We start from the raw sequence: 18,869 nt of genomic DNA on the forward strand, positions 1-18,869 counted from the left end.
CAAGGAGAAAAACAATTCCATTCACGAGGCCATCATGAAGAAGGCTCTGCCAACAACTCCCTCACCTATAACCTATAAACTGAGGGGATTTCAGCTTGAGGACTTCTGCTGTTCACAGCTGGGGCAGTATCATGTAGGAGGCCAGGCAGCCTGTCAGGTAGACAGGAGCTCAGCAGCAACTCAGACATGCAGTCCCTTTCTCTGCTGACTAACAATGCTCTAATATCGCTTCCCTTCCACACTACTGGGTAAATATTGATTTTGTTTACAACAGATAAACATGGGGTTTGGAACGGTTTTTGTGCACTAATGTTTGTACGTTATTGCAATATAGTGTGAAGACTCAGAGTGGAACTGAACATTGCTTAGTGTTGTAAGAGTGTCCTATTGTCCTGTAATGCCTGGGCACAGAAAGAGTGAGTGGAAGGTACTGTTACAGATTTCACTGCAAATGACAATGCTTTTGTGTGTATGTTTCCACCTTACTGCATTGTTAACTTTTTTTTTCTTAACTATTTTGTTAGACATATTATTGGGCTTCCAGAGTCAAATCAATATTAGCATGAGCCTGCCAAAATTAGGGTACAGGTTTGCTTGTAAATATTTTTTTGAACTAGAAAGGCCTGACATTTTTCTTATTGCATCTCAGTTTCCTTGCTTCTGTCAGCTTTGTGCCTGATTCCTAGCCAATCCCACAGTGGGAAATGCCATAGTAAGTAGTTACGAAGACAGGAAAACACAGGAAAATATAAATTAAAGAAAAAAGCCCAGCCCCTTAAAATGTGTACTTCATGTACTTTTTTTAAAGCCACTCACCCGACCCAAAAATTTTTGATAAATATCAGAAACAAAAATCCGTGTTTATGCTAAATCAGAGCACCAGCACAAGAGGAACACAGACCATGATTTTCTCTGGAAGCAGCGAACTCTAATTTCCACTGTAATTTTTTTTTTAAGCACATACATAACATTGTAGAAGTGCATGTAAATCACCACTTGCCTGCCCAGTGGAACGGAATTTCAGCGATCAATGCCAACAGTTGCCTACAGAAGGCATCTACATCTGGTCTGCCACATCCAAGACAGCAACCACAGACATGCGTTTTGCTTTGTTTAGAATTCATCGCTGTGGTGCAGCTGAGCCTCAGACAGAAAAACTATCAGCCTCCAGGGTTAAACAGACAAATGCTTTTCTCACCACAACTTTTTATGGGGAGGGAAAGCCATAACAATGTATGTAAGAGTTCTTATGCAAATCATAAAAGGCCCAGTGACTTAAATTGCAACTAGTGCCAAAAGTTGTTTATTGTACATTTTCCCCCGCTTAAGAGTAGAAAGGCAGAATGGATGAATGATAACATGAATCTCATTTGCTCAGCTGGAAAGAGCATAATATTTTTAAAAATCCAAATTCTAAATATTACCATTCAAACACAAAGCTAAATTAATATTCATCATTCCTGAGTGCACGATGTTTTACTAGGAGGCAGAGAGGGTTAATACATTCATAAAATCACGTTTACTTCCAAAATGGCAGCTAATCTGATACTTACCTAACCATTCATTGAATTTTTTAACTTCGCTAGGAAGTCCCAGTTCAGTGAAGTCACCAGCATGTATTAAAACATCTCCATAGGGCATTTGGATTGGATCAGTTCTTGAGTGAGTGTCAGAAATACAGACAAATCGGGTATATCCTGGAGGTTTGGGGGCATCATGGGGCACAGGATCCACCCTATGGGAAACGCATCATGAGAAGGTTATGAAATAGAGTTGACTACATAACCTTTTTAGTATTTACTTTGCAATTCCAATACAGTTTTCAGTGTTACTAAAGATGACGTATTCTGGATCTGTGTGGTGAAAGTCACTTATTAGAAGAAACTCACAGAATTAATAGGAGGTTTAAGAATTTTGGAGTTCACATCATAGTGCTTTAAATATTGTCTGGGTACACCTATTAGTTGAAAGAGATTATGGAAAAGGGATTGTTTCAATGTTATTGTCATATTTCAGACACTTACAAATAAAACAAAGGCATTTCCAATTTCAAAATAAGAATACCATCCTGTGTTCATCGTTTAGATAAGATTGCACACTATATTGAGAGAAGCATTTTATCACATATATAAATACATTTAAATGCATTTTCCAAATCGTATTTTTTCTGCAGGTTATAAAATTCCAACAAATTTAATTAAAGCATTTTTGGAGATATGGTTCAGTGTGTTAATGCACCAGCAGATAAGAACTCTACTGACAGCTGCTGCAAATGCACATTCTAACCTTACTATTGTCAGGACAATTGTGGTAACTCTCTGGGCTTAATTATACTAAGTAAATCAGATGCAGTAAGGGGTGGTGCTGCATTGTATAGTGCCCAATTTCAAGACTCAAAACTGAGGAAAAGAAATGATTTGACCCACTTTTATGAAGCTGCCTCATGATTTAGGTAAGGAAGGCAGAGAACACAAATCTGCTGCATGAAATATACTTATTTGCAACTCATTAAATTCCTTCACCCTCAACACATTTCATTACAATATATAGAAGTATGTATGTGTAACTGTACCATAGCTGCAATTTCAGTGGGGGTAATTTTGGTGGAAAAAAACAGAAATCCAAGAGCTTTATTAATATCAGTAAAATCTCAGACAGAATTATAGTTTTATATGAACAATTTAGTTTTGTAAACATTTGTCTTAAATGACTAAGAACATTAATTTAGTTCATTGTTATGTATAATTTGGATCTTTCCCCATCTGATCTGCTTTCCTCTTGGCTCAATTTAAAAAATTTAATTAGGAAAAATTAAAGTTATAGATCTTTATTATTATAAGAACATAAGAATGGCCATACTGGGTCAGACCAAAGGTCCATCCAGCCCAGTATCCTGTCTACCGACAGTGGCCAATGCCAGGTGCCCCAGAGGGAGTGAACCTAACAGGTAATGATCTAGTGATATCTCTCCTGCCATCCATCTCCACCTTCTGACAAACAGAGGCTAGGTACACCGTTCCCTACCCATCCTGGCTAATAGCCATTAATGGACTTAACCTCCATTAATTTATCCAGCTCTCTTTTAAACCCTGTTATAGTCCTAGCCTTCACAACCTCCTCAGGCAAGGAGTTCCACAGGTTGACTGTGCACTGAGTGAAGAACTTCCTTTTATTTGTTTTAAATCTGCTACCCATTAATTTCATTTGGTGGCCCCTAGTTCTTATATTATGGGAGCAAGTAAATAACTTTTCCTTATTCACTTTCACCACACCACTCATGATTTTATATACCTCTACCATATCCCCCCTAATAATGTTAGCATTATTAATGCTAACACTTTGGTGTTTATGGGAAAAGCTTTCAGAGGATCTCAAATTGTTTTACAAACATAAGTTAATCTTCACAACATGGGACAGATAAGAATTATATCCATTTTACAGATGAGCAAACCGAGGCATGGATGTTATGTGACCTGATAAGTTCATGTAGTCAGTAGTAGACATTAGTGAGACAACCAGGAATAGAGAGAGTCCTGTTCAAATTATTAAACAATACTTACAAAAATTCTCACTTTACCATTTATAAAACACATTAAAAAGCTAATGTATGAGCAAATTCTCTTTGTTATACTATTTTTCTATACTTTTTTGGGGGCGGGTATGTCTTTTTTAAAATCATTACATCTATGGGCAGGTTCTAGCAAAAGTCATAACTTTTCAAAAGTTTTTTTTTCCACTTTACTAAATCCAGGGAGTAATAACTATTTAATTCGAATGCTGTACAGCAGGAAGTATTAAGCCCAAGCTTCCTAAAGTTTCACACCTCTTGTCAATTTTTCAACAAAAAGTGACCGGAAGCGAGGCCAAAAGTTGGAGCATGAAACATGCACAAAAGCAGAAACTTGAGGTCTTACATCCCTGACTTCCAAACTTTTGCTCTCCCCATCCCTAACTCTCCGTTATGCAGTTTTAAATTATGGATACTTCTGAACTGCAGAAGAAGGTAGCCAGAAAAATAATGTACCTTTCCCAGGGTTCTCATGCATTTGTACAAAATAAATAAAATGTGCTGATATGAATTTACATTGCTGGGTTTTCAGTGTAGGTCATAAAGTGCATCCCTTAAATATGCCTCTTCCCTCTTGCCTATCACTGGAACAAAGCCAAGGTGAACAGCAGTAACTTGTGCATCAAATCATAACCTAAATTTCACATGGTCCTCCTCTGAAGTTGAATGAAAACACAACAGACTTAAAACGGCAAGGTATGCAGCACGCAATACGTACGCTTTTCCTTATGCACAATTTAGAATTTTATTTTGTGGGAAGCATTTTCCTGATTCACACTGGTCAGCCAAGGTATGTATTGCTTTAAAACCTTGTACAAAGGGCCAAAAAATGTATCAGATATAAATAAATATGATAAATAAATGAAATACAGATCACAGTGTCACAAAAATATGCACACATTAAGGATGTGTGAATTGCTTTTGCAGTACAACAGTGCAAAAGTATGTCAGGTTTCACATAAACACATTTAATTGTATTGTAGGACACAATTTCTTAAGGCCTGAGACTGATGTCCTTGAGCAACACCTGACGCCCTGAGTAGCCCCACTGATGTCCAATGAACTGTTTGCACTGTGAGTAAGGGAAAGAGAAGAATGAGGCCCTTACGATCTATATGTTTTGTTTAAATAGCATATAAATTGAAAAGCAAAGCTAAAATTTCAGGACAACAGTTGTTGCTGGAGGTTGGTATATACACAGGGCTTCAAAGAAGTTTCATACAGAAGCAGAGGTTTGCCTGCATACAGCCAGGATCAAGACCTTAAATCTTCAGGGGACGACTGTCACGATTTATGTCTTCTACAGCTCTGATTGCAATATCAGTGCTTAACAAACAGTAGATGACAATTATCATAATAAAATACATTTGCCAACTGTAGCAATCCAAAGCACCTCGCAACGGAGGAACAAGAAAGACAAAGATGGAGCCAGGAAAATGCTGTGAGAGGTTGGGAATACTCCTGGATGGTGTAGTTAAGGTAAGACAGGGAGTGTAAGACAGCACTGAGCACCAGAAAAACTGTGTACTAGCTGTAAGGCTGAAGTCAGAAGCACTTTGGAGGAGAGCCAAAAGCACTGAGGAGAAAAGCATTTATGGAAAGTTTGGGGGTGAGTAAGTTTATATTGGGTTTATTTGTTATTACTTGCAACATCACTAAACTAGGGATTTTGAAGCATATAAGTCACTAATAAGGTGAAATCCTGACCCTGCTGAAGTCAATGGAACAACTACTATTGATTTCAATGGGGCCAGGATTTCACTCATAATATTTATGGGCATAAAGGAGATGCAACATTACATTTCTCACCATTCTGTTAATTTGTAAAAGCCAAGAACAATATAAATACTGTAGGTATTCACAAAAATTCTTCAAGATTTCTACTGTCTAGACAAATAGAGTTGGTCAAACTACTGTTATAAATATTATTTGTTACAACTTAGCACATTTTCTGGTTTGCATGAACGTTTTTCAAATGCATTAATTATTCATGAGTGTTGAACACTTTTGGGGAACAATTTTCAGAGACTGGCTTGTTTGTGAACTGCTCCCTTTAGAGTATTCACTGTGTTGTGTGGTGGATCACCAAAGTCACATGCTATTGTATTCACTCACTGGCTGGGTGACCGCAACATTAAACAAGAGAATAATGAGTAGCAAATGGCCAATAATGAATAACTAATTTCGAACCCAAATTTTGTGACGAAAACTCATATACGCAACTTTTGGGATTGGCAAACGTATTCATGAATGCCCAGCGGCTGTCTGAATACACACATATAATGAATAATATGCCCCACAAATCTCAGAGATCTGAACTTGGCACTTCTGTTTGCCAAAATATTTGTGAATCAATTTTTTTGTTTTTGTTTTCTGTTACCATTTGCCAGCTCTGCAAACAAAAGATGTTCCCTGATGCAGATATTATATTTGTTTTATTCGTTATTTGTATCGGGACACTACCTAAAAGCCCCAGCTAGGGGTCAGGACCCTATTGTAATTGGCATATATAACAAAAACCTGCTCCAGAGAGTTATATTCTAACTCCGCCCACATGCAGGCATGTGTCCACATTAGCCTTCAGGTTTCCTTTCTATGGTGTACAATTTGTACCACAATTTGCATGTAAAATATCAATGAAAAGATACATACCATCCACTCACGTTTTTTTTTTAAATGAATCATTCCCTATGTTTAGAAATCACCAAAATGTATTAAATGTAGTGGATGAAACTAAGCCAATTTATTCAGTCCTGCTAAAGTTTTTTTTAAATGAAAATCAGTTCTCTGATCAAAATATAAGATTGATTCTCTTTTTAAAGAATAGAATAAAATACGTTACATTTTTATTTCCTATAAAATATTTTGCAATGGATTTATATACTTAGTTTACTTGTAATGGCTTAACAGTTTTGCTCTCCCTTCTGGCTCTCAACTTTATGGCAGGTTTTATTTTGTAATTATGATCCTACACTTGACATTAAAAGTAAATCACCATTTAGAACAGTTAACTTTACTGATGTCATCATTATATATAAAAAGTCAAAAACAAACACATTATTTTAATTACTCTTTAAGCACTCCATATCTTTCACACACTGGTATTAAAGTAGGCTGTTGGATGGGTACCCGCACTATTTTATTTGTTGCTGTCTTTTTTTTTCTTTTTGGTAGTACAAAGCGGTAATACAGCTAACCGAGCAAAAGGAGAATGTTTATTCTGAATACAGTCTTGGTATTTCAACAGCTATTTACATGTGATTCAAGTTGAGAATACGAGTTCAAAAAGCTGATGAATGCTTCTAAAACTGTGGAAAATATTATCTATATGAAACCTCTTAGATTAATTACATTCCTTGTTGTTTTTTTCTTTTTATAAAGGCCAAATTGTGCTAGCATAGTGATTCCTCTTCTATCCTTTAAAAAAGTACCTATACTTCCCCAATGGACTGAATTGTATCAGTAATTATTATTAGAAAGACAGCAAAACATTGTTCTCTGAATTCTTTCTGACTGGTCCATCAAATACGACATTGACAAGGCAATAACAATTCTGAAGGCTGTGTTAGAGCAATAACAAAACTATAATACTTACATTTGCACATGTGGGGGCTGAAAACGTCCCTGGTTAATGTTGTAGAACGTGAACGCCTGTGTGGGGTTTGAGCTGTACTCATCCACTTCAATTATGAGTCTACTGTGTTGATGCCTTCTAGCGGCCATAATGTGCGACTGGGCGAAAGCCATGCTTGCACTGTGCAGTACAGCTTTTTCAGACAATCATCTGTGCTATCTTTCTACATCGACGGAAGAAGACCATGTTGTCTCCTTACCTCATCAACGTGCTCCCCTTCTGAAACCTAAAAGCAGACTGAAGAGATGGAGCATAACCGTTTGACAGTTAATCTGTTTTGTATTTGCTTTATTTAATGTCAGATGAAGATTTAAAGGGCGTGGGGGAACATTTACAGCTCAAAGAACTCATTACAAATCTTTCCAACTCAGTAACTCGATGAATATATTTTAGTCTGAGTTTGCAGGGGAGGGACACTTGCAAAAGAACACATGGCGCAACATGTTCAAATAGTTAAGACTTTTAAACACAAATTTAGCACCATGCAGTATTGGTATGTCAATTTTAAGGTTGTGTCAACACAATTATTTACTCCCCCAGCCATTGTATTAGTGAATATTTATATCATAGCCCCCTTCAAAAATGTTCAATTGACTGTCTCTGAATGACTAAAATGCAACACATTTTTAAGTTAATTAAAAATCACCAGTTTAAGGCCTGTTTTTCAGTAGTGCTGTGGCATTCATGAAAGGTATGTGTGGTCAAGCTCCCTTGAGATAAGAAATGGGTATCAAAATGGGTTTCCCATTCACATTTCATTATATTATGCCTGGCTTTGTAATAATTTCTAAAGGGTCTCCTAGTGCAGATATGAAAGCTTAAAGTGCTACTGCTCCACTATCACACCTCATATCCTACTGTGAGTTAGTTTAGGCCCCAAATAGAGGATTCATTGGAAAATGGGGTGTTTCACAGCCTTATACCAATAAAAATGTTTTCATTAAGTTTTAAAAAGAAAATCAATTGAAACCATTTTGGATACTCCTCACTATGTATCCAACCCTAGAACAACAGCAATGATTGTTTGGGAAGTGAAACTGACTGAAATGCTAAAAGTAACCACTGAAAATAGCAGAAAGTAAATTAAATTAGCTTTTTGTCTATCCCGTCGCCTTCCCCCCTCTCCCAGTTTTAATAAACTATTTCATGACTGGTAATAAAAGTAAGGCTCTTTTATGAAATTGTTAGTTTTTGTTTACTTATTGAAAAAATACTTTGTATCAAAGGAACTAATTTTACCATATTCACATTATAAAATAGTTATCATTGAATATATACAGTCTCTGGGCAGTGGTTCTGCAAGTATCTCACAGACATGGTCAATGTATCTCAGTTCCACTCTAATGGAACCACCTCCAAACATGATAGGAAGGCAGTTCATGGTCGGTAATCACTAGTCCTTTGCCTAGCTATTAAGACTGCCTACCAGGGTGCCAAATCTGGAATTAGTTTTTGTAAGGTGGAAGTTTGTCTTCTGTGAAACTGGGATGAGACCTCTAGTTCATTTCATTACATGGCTGTAAAATGATAACTTGCTGTCATTACCAACCTACAGGGACATAGCCTGAGAATTTAAGAAAAAGAGCATATTTCTTCTTGACTCCATTAGAAATGAGTGGTAAGGAAATAGTAGAAAAACAGCCAAGCAAATTTTGGATTTTAAACACTCTCAGATGCTGTGTGCATGTTATGGAGCAGGCAGCAGAATGGAAGCGCTTGAAAGCAGGAGGAGGGAAGAGAAGAATGATCCTTGTAAGAATAACAGAGTACACATTTTTGGACTTAAGAAATAAGGCCTGACCTACACTTAAAATTTAGGCTGACTTAGCTACGTTGCCCAAGAAAGGGAAAAATTCACACGCCTGAGCGCCATAGCTATGCTGACCTAACTCCTAGTGTAGATGCAACTAGATCAATGGAAGAATGCTACCTGTCACTGTAGGCTGTGTCTACACTATGGGGTTATGGCAGCTAGTAGAGTCCCAGTAGTATAAACAAGTCCTAAAAGATTAAAATGGCAGATATGAGGTCTTGTCCTAGAAGCACTGTATGCAAAATGGTGCATTTTCAAAAAAGTTCATATGGACCATGCATGTCAAAGTCAGAGATTTTATATTGGACCAGCTGCTCTGAATAAACAGACATCTGTTTGAAGTAAACTAATATAAATGGTGATTTTTAGAATTAAATTCAGTACAGTTAGTAATTTGAAATTCCAAAGTGTCTACAAAAGGGTCTTGCAATATTTTATAAAGCATTAAGTTTCAACCAGACCCTGGTGCAGTGTGTAAAATTTTCCCCCATTTTACAAATGGCTAACCCAAGGTTACAGTGAAGCTGAGACAAATATTTTCAAAATTAGGAGCCTAAAGTTGGGCTCCTAAATCGATATTTAAGTACCTGCCTGATCCTGAAAATTGCTGAGCATCCAAAAGCTCCACTGACCTTAGTGAGAGCTGCTGGGTGCTCAGAACTTTTGAAAATATGGCTAAATATGCTTAACTTTAGGCTCCTATTTTTGAAAATCCTGGCCTGAATGATTTACCTAAGGTCACATAGAGAATCATTGGCAGAACCAGTCCTAGACATCAGGAATCCTCATTCTGAGTTAGATGCATTAACTACTTCCTCCTCGCTGGACAAGGTGGACAATAGCACTTGCTAATTCCACTAACATTAGCTGCTTTTGGTAGAATTCATTATACTTTGTTCCCAAACACTGAGAAAAGTGTACCAAATATACTGCTCTGATAGCACTTACTGTAGAAGGGTTTTCATAAGTGAGGATCCAGTGTCTTCACACATGGGAGAGCCTGTGAATCACAGCACTAAGCCAGCCTGCATGGATGCTAGCCAGAGACACTCAGCATGATGGTCACCCTGTAAACAGGCAGAAAATGAGAAGCCAGTATGTCTCACTTGAGAGGAAAAAACTGTGTTCTCATAGCACTACTGAGCCCTCTACCAAGTGACAGCCATACATTGTCCACCCTGGAGACATACAAATTGTCCAGGATAGGAAAGGGAACCAAAAAGCTGGATCTTACCCTCAAAAAAAAATAGCTAGCAATCACATGAACAACTAGTCCTAAACAGAAATCAGAAAAATATAACCACAGTACATAACTAACAATATTAATTCAACAGATGAAGCTACTGTCAGCAACATACACAAATGTCTTTAATCCTTACCTTTCACTCTCTTGATGCCTTGCTGAATAAGTGGCTGGCTGGTTGCTAACATTCTTGGTGACTGATAGAACAAGCTGTCTCCCTCCAGCCTGACTGCTATCCAAACTGACACTAGTCACTCCCCCTTATTTTCCTTTGCAACATTCCTTAAGATTTTTTAAAAATAATTTGAAATTTCCCCCATAACCCAGAACAGGGTGTGACATGCAGTAGGAAAATAATTACCTGCAGCTGTACCATGTAAGTTTTAAAATCACATGCCCAACACTACTAACATACAGCACTAAGACTCAAATCCTCACATCAACACATGCTAACCACTCTCTTCCCCCAGACTTATGGAGCTATGGGATGGCTGCCAGGGAGATACAGAGAAATGTAAAAAAGGTTTCATGAATATGAATATTAAAATAAAAATCACAATCCTGGATGTTAGTTCTTTTTCAATCTCCAACATTTATGATTCTATTAAATGATCTATCCATCTTCTTACCAGTGTAGGAATGTTCTCTGCATAATTATTTTTCTAGGACTTTATCCAGTTTACTTTTAAATGTCCCCAAAGGTCTGATCCAAAACCACTGTACTAAATGGATGTCTTCCCACTGCCTTCAATAGGAATTCCACCACTTCCACTCGGAGATTATTCTGCAATGGGACAACTCATCTATTTGAAATTAGGCACATTCTTAAATCCCGTGCTGAACTGGGGCCTTACAGAACTCATTGTATGGAGTTTTCCTGATTTTGTTTTTTCAGCCCTAAAATTTTCCTTTCTTAATGTCATCCCAATATTCTCTTGTATAGGTACCAAACAAAATAATTCCAGTCCATCCTTTGCATGAGTTATCTTTCCTTTGTTTAATTTAACCTCTCTCTCCTTCACTTTTTCCATTGCAAACCAACATTTCACTTTAATCTCCCTTCCCCCATCCCCACTCTGATTCTTGTTCTGCCTTTTGTTCTTCCTCCAATTCCTATCTTTCCCTGTCCATTGTTCCTCAACTAACTTACTCTGTTCTCTGTGCTACAGTCCCCACTACCACCTATTTTTTGTCAGTCCCATGACAAACATCTGTTTTGAGGCATTCTCATAACCTTCCCAGCTACTGGACAAGAGCCTGGATCCAAATGCACCATGGCTTAAGTACAGTAGTTGTCATCTTAAATAATACTTACTGGTAGGTTGTTAAAATAACATAAGCAGACGATAGAAATTAAGAAGTAAAAAGTGTGAAGAAGAGATGTATTGTGAGATAAGCTTTGCAAATACATGAAAAGTCCATGAGGCAGAGAAACATATGATGGCTATTCCAGATCATAAGAGCAGCAGTGGAGCAGTTGCAGCTCTTGCACCAACAGTAGTGAGGTAAGGTGAAGAGCAAGAGAGACAAGGCCAGTGGCAGATGAGTGGGAACAGTATAGACAGAGAGAAGATATGTGAGGTAGGCTAGAGTTTGTTCATGGAGAGTCTGAAGAACTGGGATTCGGGGATGCAATTGAGAAAGAAAGTGCAGTAGCAAACGGAGAGGAGATTAAGGCATTTCCATTCAGCTTTAAAACAGTGAAGCCCACATATTTCAGGGAAAGAGGTGCTTAGAAACACAATACGTTCTCTTAAAGAAGTGTATGAGAGTTCATGATAGATAGTACAGTAATACAGTGTGGCTGCTTATGGTGCAAATACATCTTTGATGGAGTAAATAAACTCAATAGTGCTTGGTGGAGAGTTCAAATCTTCCTCTGCACTGCAGGCAAAACTGCTCTCATTGAGTTTGTCTCAGGAATAGAAGCAAGTTACTTGAGATAAGAAAGCAAAAACCTTATTTTTAGAAAAATCCAGTGCCACAGAGTGTTCTACAGTAAGAGTGCCAATTATCACAGTAACACTACTGTAAGATGTAGCATTTGAATCCATTATTCTAAAATACTCTGTTTTTGTTTTAAACAAGGGATGGGTTGATGGAGATAGCCCAGCATTAAAGGAATCTAGTGCTATCAGTAAAGAAACAATTATTTCATTTAATGTGGGAAACAGGCTGGATGCTCTAATAGGTTTTCCCTCTAACTTATAATGTTTACATAATCCTGACATAAACTGGTAAATAGGATCATTTTGCTGCTCTCAGTTCTGCCACCAGGAACTGGATAGATGTTCTTCTACAGGAAAGTTTGCAATTAAAAACTGCTTCAAAGGAATATGTTCTTGTTTGTTTGTTTGCTAAGACAAATGATGACAAAAATGCTGGCAAATCACGACTACTGAACAGTCTCTTCTGGCTGGTTTGAATTTACCTTAAAATAAGAGATCAAATGTTCTCAGCCTATTTATGGACTTTAAAACAAAGGTAGCTTGATTAAATGGCCATTAGAGGCTGGTAGCTGTTGAGGTTGATCATGTACTGTACAAATGTACTTCTGGAACCATTAGGCCTCAAGTACTCCCTGTGAGCCAGTAGTTTGTTGTATAAATGCATATTTAGGGAACTTTTTAAAATGTACATTTTCTGAACTAAGACTATAATGTGTAGCACTGAAATATGCACTTAAAAGTCTACTTTTCCCAATGTGAATGCGTTATGTACCTGCCATTAGTGTCAATGACAGTTAAGAAAGAATGCTGAAAGGAGAATAGATTCCTTGGGGATATTTAAGTTATAATCTGTAGTGTCATTTAAGGTGTTTTCCTCCCCCTGCAAGCTCCCCAAAGATTTCTATGTTATGAATTAGTGATCTAAAAGTTCTATTTAGAAACCTAACCCCATTTTAGGTACAGAAGCACTACATTAAATGGCACCATTAACTTTTTAAGATGTCAGCTTAGTGCTGCTGAAAGGTGCCAGGGTGACAGCCTTGCACACTGAAGTCCTCTGCAAGCTTCCCTGAACCCCGTTTGTGTCTCAAGCCTGCTTGGAGAGACCCCTTCTTGAGGGTAAGAAGGGTAGTTCAGACACCATTCCCATTCATTCTATGACCAATTTGGTGTAACTGCTAAGAAGGGTGCTAATTATGGTGATTTTTTGTAACAAGGATATCTCTCCACTGGAAATGCCACTGAGAAGTCATGAGATGGCACAAAAGTTGTATAGTGTAAAAATTTAGAAATTGCTCTCATCACAGGTTTCACAATCCTCAACTGTCAATCAGAGCATATACTTCTATGCTCTGATCCCTTAGGATATAACTGTAGCTATGCTGGCTTAATCCTGTGGTATAGATGCAGTGTACACCAACAGAAGGGGTGCAGGTACACCATCTCCCCAACCTACGGTAACTAGGTCGACAAAAGCATTCTTCCATTGACCTAACTCTATCTACACTGGTGGTTAGGTTGGCATAGCTACATTGCTCAGGATGTGGACTTTTTACTCCCCTGAGCATCACAGCTACGTCAACCTAAATTTTAACTGTAGGCCAGGCCTTAGACTCAAAGTCCTTTGATTCAGGAGCATGTCTAACTGAAATAGATCTCTAGCATCCCTCTTTTTAAACGTCACTTCTCAATGGTGGATTTTGATAGTTTATTGGCGTGATGTCATCCTCATGATCTAACAGGATTTACCATTTCATCAAGCCTATAATTTGTTTCCACAGATCTGAACTGCTTTGAGTAATGTCTGATTTATAATGTGGAAAAATGTGCTTTGGTGACTCAATGAGACCTCTTATTTCACTTTAACTGAAACTACCTCAGCCGTTTTTTAAAAATTCAAATTCTTTCCCCCTTACTTACAAAACAAAAAAAAACCCCAACATTATGTCTTGCTGCTTATAACTACCTGTCATATACTGGGTAAAAAAAATCTTTTACTGAAATTAATTTTCTTCAAATTAGTTTTCCTCCACTGATCACACATACAAGTAAGTTATTGTCATTATTTTAGTTTTAAAGAGCACCGAAGCAATTGTTGGGTGAAACTGTCACAAAAAAGATTGTATGCATATTGTAAATAGATATAAAAGGAGGAAATAAGATACATTAAAGTCTGTCTCCTTTTTAAACTATGCCTCCTTGCCTATTTCTACTGAATTTCATCAATAGAAATATTTTACTTATTGTATGCCACAATTCTGGACAGTCCTGTGGACAGACAGGCAGACAAGGAAGGAAGATGAATGCAGTCAGAATACACTGAATATTAAAATACTTCACCTAAGTAATCTAATAGCTGTACTGATTTAATACGTTTACCGCTCAGAAGCCTTTCAGTATATATCATTTTGAATTATGACTACATGATCGCGCTTTCTAATTCTCTTATTCCAACGCCCACAAAATTGTAGTTGCTTGTTCTTCATTTTACAAAAATTTGTTTCATTTTTAAATTATTAACAGTACAACTTACTGGATCATGTCCTGGGGTACACAAGTACTTGCTCACTTATACTTTTCATTCTAAAATACAAATGCAGCACAATAATACTTCTGTTTCCTCTTCAGACCCTGAAGAGGCTCTATTTTACAATATATCATGAGCACCCAGCACATCTTGGAGATAAGAATATTACAGTGTTTGCATACACAAATGTACTGAGCAAAGAGAAGACGTTTATTGAGACTAAATTATTATAATCCTACATTAGATCTTGACTAAATTTATCCAGCATATCATACTTGGGTAAGGTATTAAAGTGGCCACATTTTCTTACGGGATAAACCAAGTCCTCTTTCAGAAAAAAAACAGTTTTGGTTTAAGGTTGTTTATATTAATCCCAAAATAAATTAGCAGTAGCTAATCTATGTAAGTTAAGTCTAGTCAAGAAAATTTTATATACATACATAAAAGCTGCAAAGCTCTTCCACTACTCTTAAGAATCTCTTTTTCCTCTCCTAATATTCATCAAACTTCATGATATTATTACTGGAAGTTAAGGATATGAATTAAAGAAAAATGATAAACCAAGTCAATACTCAGTTTAAAGAAAAAATAACTGTAAATGTATAAAAGCCATGAAAGCATCAGCAATTTAGTACTGTGATTATTTAATTCTACACTTCACTCTGAAATTTGGTCTGTCATTTTATCCAGCAATTAAGGTATGTTTAAAAAACAAAATATTTTATATTTGAGAAATTTACAAGTAAGTATTAAAACATACATGCAACAAACTAGTACTTGGGATGTCTGGTTTAAACTCACAGTTGAAAAGCTCTGTTCTCAGGCATTCTTTGATAGTCTTCATCCAGACACTGCATCATGTGGGTTATATGATGCACAGTTGGTCAAATCCTGGCCTCTGAACATACATATATACAATTCCCAATGGGCCAAACCCTGTTTGCCTTATTCACACAAGTAACATAACTGACTTCAGTGGGACTACTTACAAAGTAAAGCAAGCAAAACTTGTTCCACTAAGTTGTGCGCACATATCTGAGGGTAGAATATGGCACCCATAAGCCATTGAAGAGACTTTATCTGGTAGTTTCACCTATCTCCCTCACACCAAAATTAAGGCAGGAATGTTACAAAGCCTGCTATTAATAGAAATGCTATAATTTTTAAGTGTTCATTTAAATTTGTTTGTATTTAAGCATTCAAATTCAGTGTTGACAACCCAAACACTGCAGCATTGTGTTCGTGCAAGAGAATTAGAAAGTAAAACTGACCAGTCTATTTCTACTGCTCAAAGTGAGTGAAATGCAAAAAAGTAAGAACAGAGTTTAAACGGGGAAAAGTAAAGTAGAATTTTAAAATTCTCAGGTTAATAACCTAAGGTGCTGGCAGTATTTTTTTAAAAATGATCTAAAATGAAACAATGCTTTTTTAAAACATAGCATTTCTCTGTACTGATAGGTAAATAAGACCTGTACTGAAGATAAAGCGCACTGCCCTATCAACCACTGAGCCAGGTCATCCCCTCCAGCGGTAAAACCTTTGGAAGGAGAAAATCTCCACAGAAATCCCCTCATATCATCTCTATTAGGGGTGAAAGGAATGAGGTATCAGGATTTTCCTATAGAAAAAGCCCAAATGTGCCAGATCCCCAGGGATCTGCTGGAAGCCACAGCCATCCGTACAAAGACCCTGTGTTTACACAGGAGCTGCACTACAGGACTTCTACCAGGGAAAATATATTATGGGCTCAGACCCTATTATCTTCTCCAGAAAGCCTCCTTGGGCTGGACAAAATGTGTATCAGCTTCTGGGCTCCTCCCAGTCCTCCCCCTTTCCCTCTGAACAAACTCCAGATTCACATGGTGCCCTCCATAAGGCCCACAGGAGAGGGGAGGATGCAGATGCAGCTGAGCCCTCTTGCCTTCCATGTCAGAGAGGAGAGAGCTATGCATGGAGGAAACCCGCAGTGAATGCATCTAAGGAAGCTGAGCTGCATTGATACAAATACAAATACACAAGTGTAACAAAATGAAGCTGAAATTTAGGTGGCTGTTTTGTATATTCCTTATGTGTACCAGCATGGCTGAGTAGCAATCCAAACCCGCAACTTCTTCCTCAAGTGAGGAATGACAAGTCCCACTGACGTTAATGGGGCTACTTATGTAAGAAAGGACTCTCAAGACCAGGCGCTATATATAATTCTGAGAAAAGAATTTATTAGTTTATGACTGTAGAACCAGTAAGTAGAACTTGTGTGTTTGGGCATCCACTGAAGTCACTGGTATTATTAATTATTAATAATAATTATGTTTATTATAGCACTACCTAGGAACCAACTCAGATCAGGGCCACATTGTGCTAGGCACTGTACAAACATAGAGCAGTAAACAGTCCCTTCCCCAAAAAGCTTAGTCAGCAATGCCACATTAGTTCTTTTACATGGGTCGGGGGAAAGGGGAGTGGATAGGAAGGGATTAGCTGTTACAGAGAAGGCATGGGAAGGGAGAGAGGTTACAGGGACAGAGCAGGTGAGAAGAAGGAAGGGATGGAAGGTAAGATAGGCAAGCATGGAGTAACACTGAGGTGAAGAAACTGGAGGAGGGTGGAGCAAACAGCCAATCAGCACAGGCCAGAGAAAATCCTGTCAAAACTGTAGAAAATATCTGTGTCCGTTGACCACTGCTTCTGCAGCTGCTCTGCTAGATTCAGTCTCTGGCTGAATAGTAAGACTTTCATTGGCCTTAAGAGGAGTTGGACTAGGCCTATAGAGAAGAATTGGGGTAGGAGGTCAGGAAGAAAAGATTCTGCAGAAAAAGTAGCTTTTAAAAATATATTTGCCAGTAACAGTAACCTTGTTATTAATAATAATTCATAAGCTAAAAAAATACAAGACAAGCTTCAATCAGAGCAAATATTTACAGCTGAAATATACAGACCAATACTCCTAAAAATAGGCATTTTAATGGATATCCTGACCCATCCTTACCATATTGATTCTAATAAGTACCTATGTAATTAAATACAATAGCGTATGTTGAAAGAACATTAAGGGCCCAATCCTGCTCCCAGTGAAGTCACTGAATTCAGTGACTGAATGGGGAAATTAAGCATTTTACATGTAGTCAGTGTAATGAATCCATTCCAGATTAGCTGTTACTGGAAGTTACATAGTGAGGGTTAGTTGGTAGTACGAACATCACATCTGGCACATTTGCTGACAATTTCAACAAGGAGGTCAAGGAGTGAATAGACATAAAGAATAAACTCCTTTACCCCTCTAAAGTGGTCCCTGCAGCACCAGTTGGATATTCATTAGCAGAACAGTTCTGCTACTGTCCATACGGTATCTGTTCTACACAGAAACAGTTGCAGGACTCCATTTCCACTCTTATCACCTTTCACAAGCAGTAAATTCACAACTATTTTACCTAGAAGAACATTAGATCCAAAGCATGGGCTTTTGACAGGGAATAAAGAGGAGAAAATGAACTTTGAGAACTCCCGCTCCTGTATGCACAAAAAAATGCTTGGTTTCAGAGTAGCAGCCATGTTAGCCTGTATCCGCAAAGGAAAAGGAGTCCTTGTGGCACCTTAGAGACTAAAAAATTTATTTGAGCGTAAGCTTTTGTGAGCTACAGCTCACTTCATCGGATGCATGCTTAACATTTCTGATAGACATAATCCAGAATATTGAGGGTTAACATAAAAACTCCATATCATATTCAGAGATAATGTATAGAGTGGTGCAAGATCACCTTGTACTCAGTCAGTACACCCAACTTACACCCAACTCTATTCTATTGTAGTTACACCCAACTCTATTCATGTGTGCACTCCATTCAGAGTCTAACAGTATAAGGTCCAGAACACGCAAGTAGCCCTCACCCTACTTTAACATAATCACGTTCTGTCTCTTCCAGTTCTGACACCAGTGTCAGTACAATATGTGTAAGGGAGTCTCATTTACGCTACCTTACGTATCGCCTCTGAATCCGGCCCTTCATCCTTAGCTTCTGTCAAAGCAAGGTCTGAAAAATGACCTTTATGATTTCTTTTTTATTATTATTGCTAATAATTTGGATGAACATTGCTATTAATGTTCTCAGTATTAAAATTCTCACTATACACTATTTTT

General features: G+C 37.6%; 1 protein-coding gene across 4 annotated transcripts in view; it reads right to left on the reverse strand.

Annotated features, from left to right (window-relative positions):
• Nucleotides 1–18,869, reverse strand: part of MPPED1 (metallophosphoesterase domain containing 1) — a 94,812-nt gene that overhangs the window by 73,030 nt on the left and 2,913 nt on the right. For 2 of the 4 annotated variants that reach the window (XM_073316715.1, XM_073316707.1), the window contains exons 1-4: nt 10,395–10,480; nt 9,964–10,082; nt 7,164–7,439; nt 1,554–1,735 (exon numbers count right to left, since the gene is read on the reverse strand). In XM_073316715.1, coding sequence (XP_073172816.1) covers nt 1,554–1,735; nt 7,164–7,315 — 334 coding nt within the window. In that variant the 5' untranslated portion in view covers nt 7,316–7,439; nt 9,964–10,082; nt 10,395–10,480. Of the gene's footprint in view, nt 1–1,553; nt 1,736–7,163; nt 7,440–9,963; nt 10,083–10,394; nt 10,481–18,869 lie in introns of those variants that run through there. The other 2 variants (XM_073316734.1, XM_073316725.1) reach the window with 1 other exon arrangement.

The sequence above is a fragment of the Lepidochelys kempii genome, chromosome 1 (genome assembly GCF_965140265.1).
Source record: "Lepidochelys kempii isolate rLepKem1 chromosome 1, rLepKem1.hap2, whole genome shotgun sequence".
Classification (NCBI taxonomy): domain Eukaryota; kingdom Metazoa; phylum Chordata; order Testudines; family Cheloniidae; genus Lepidochelys; species Lepidochelys kempii.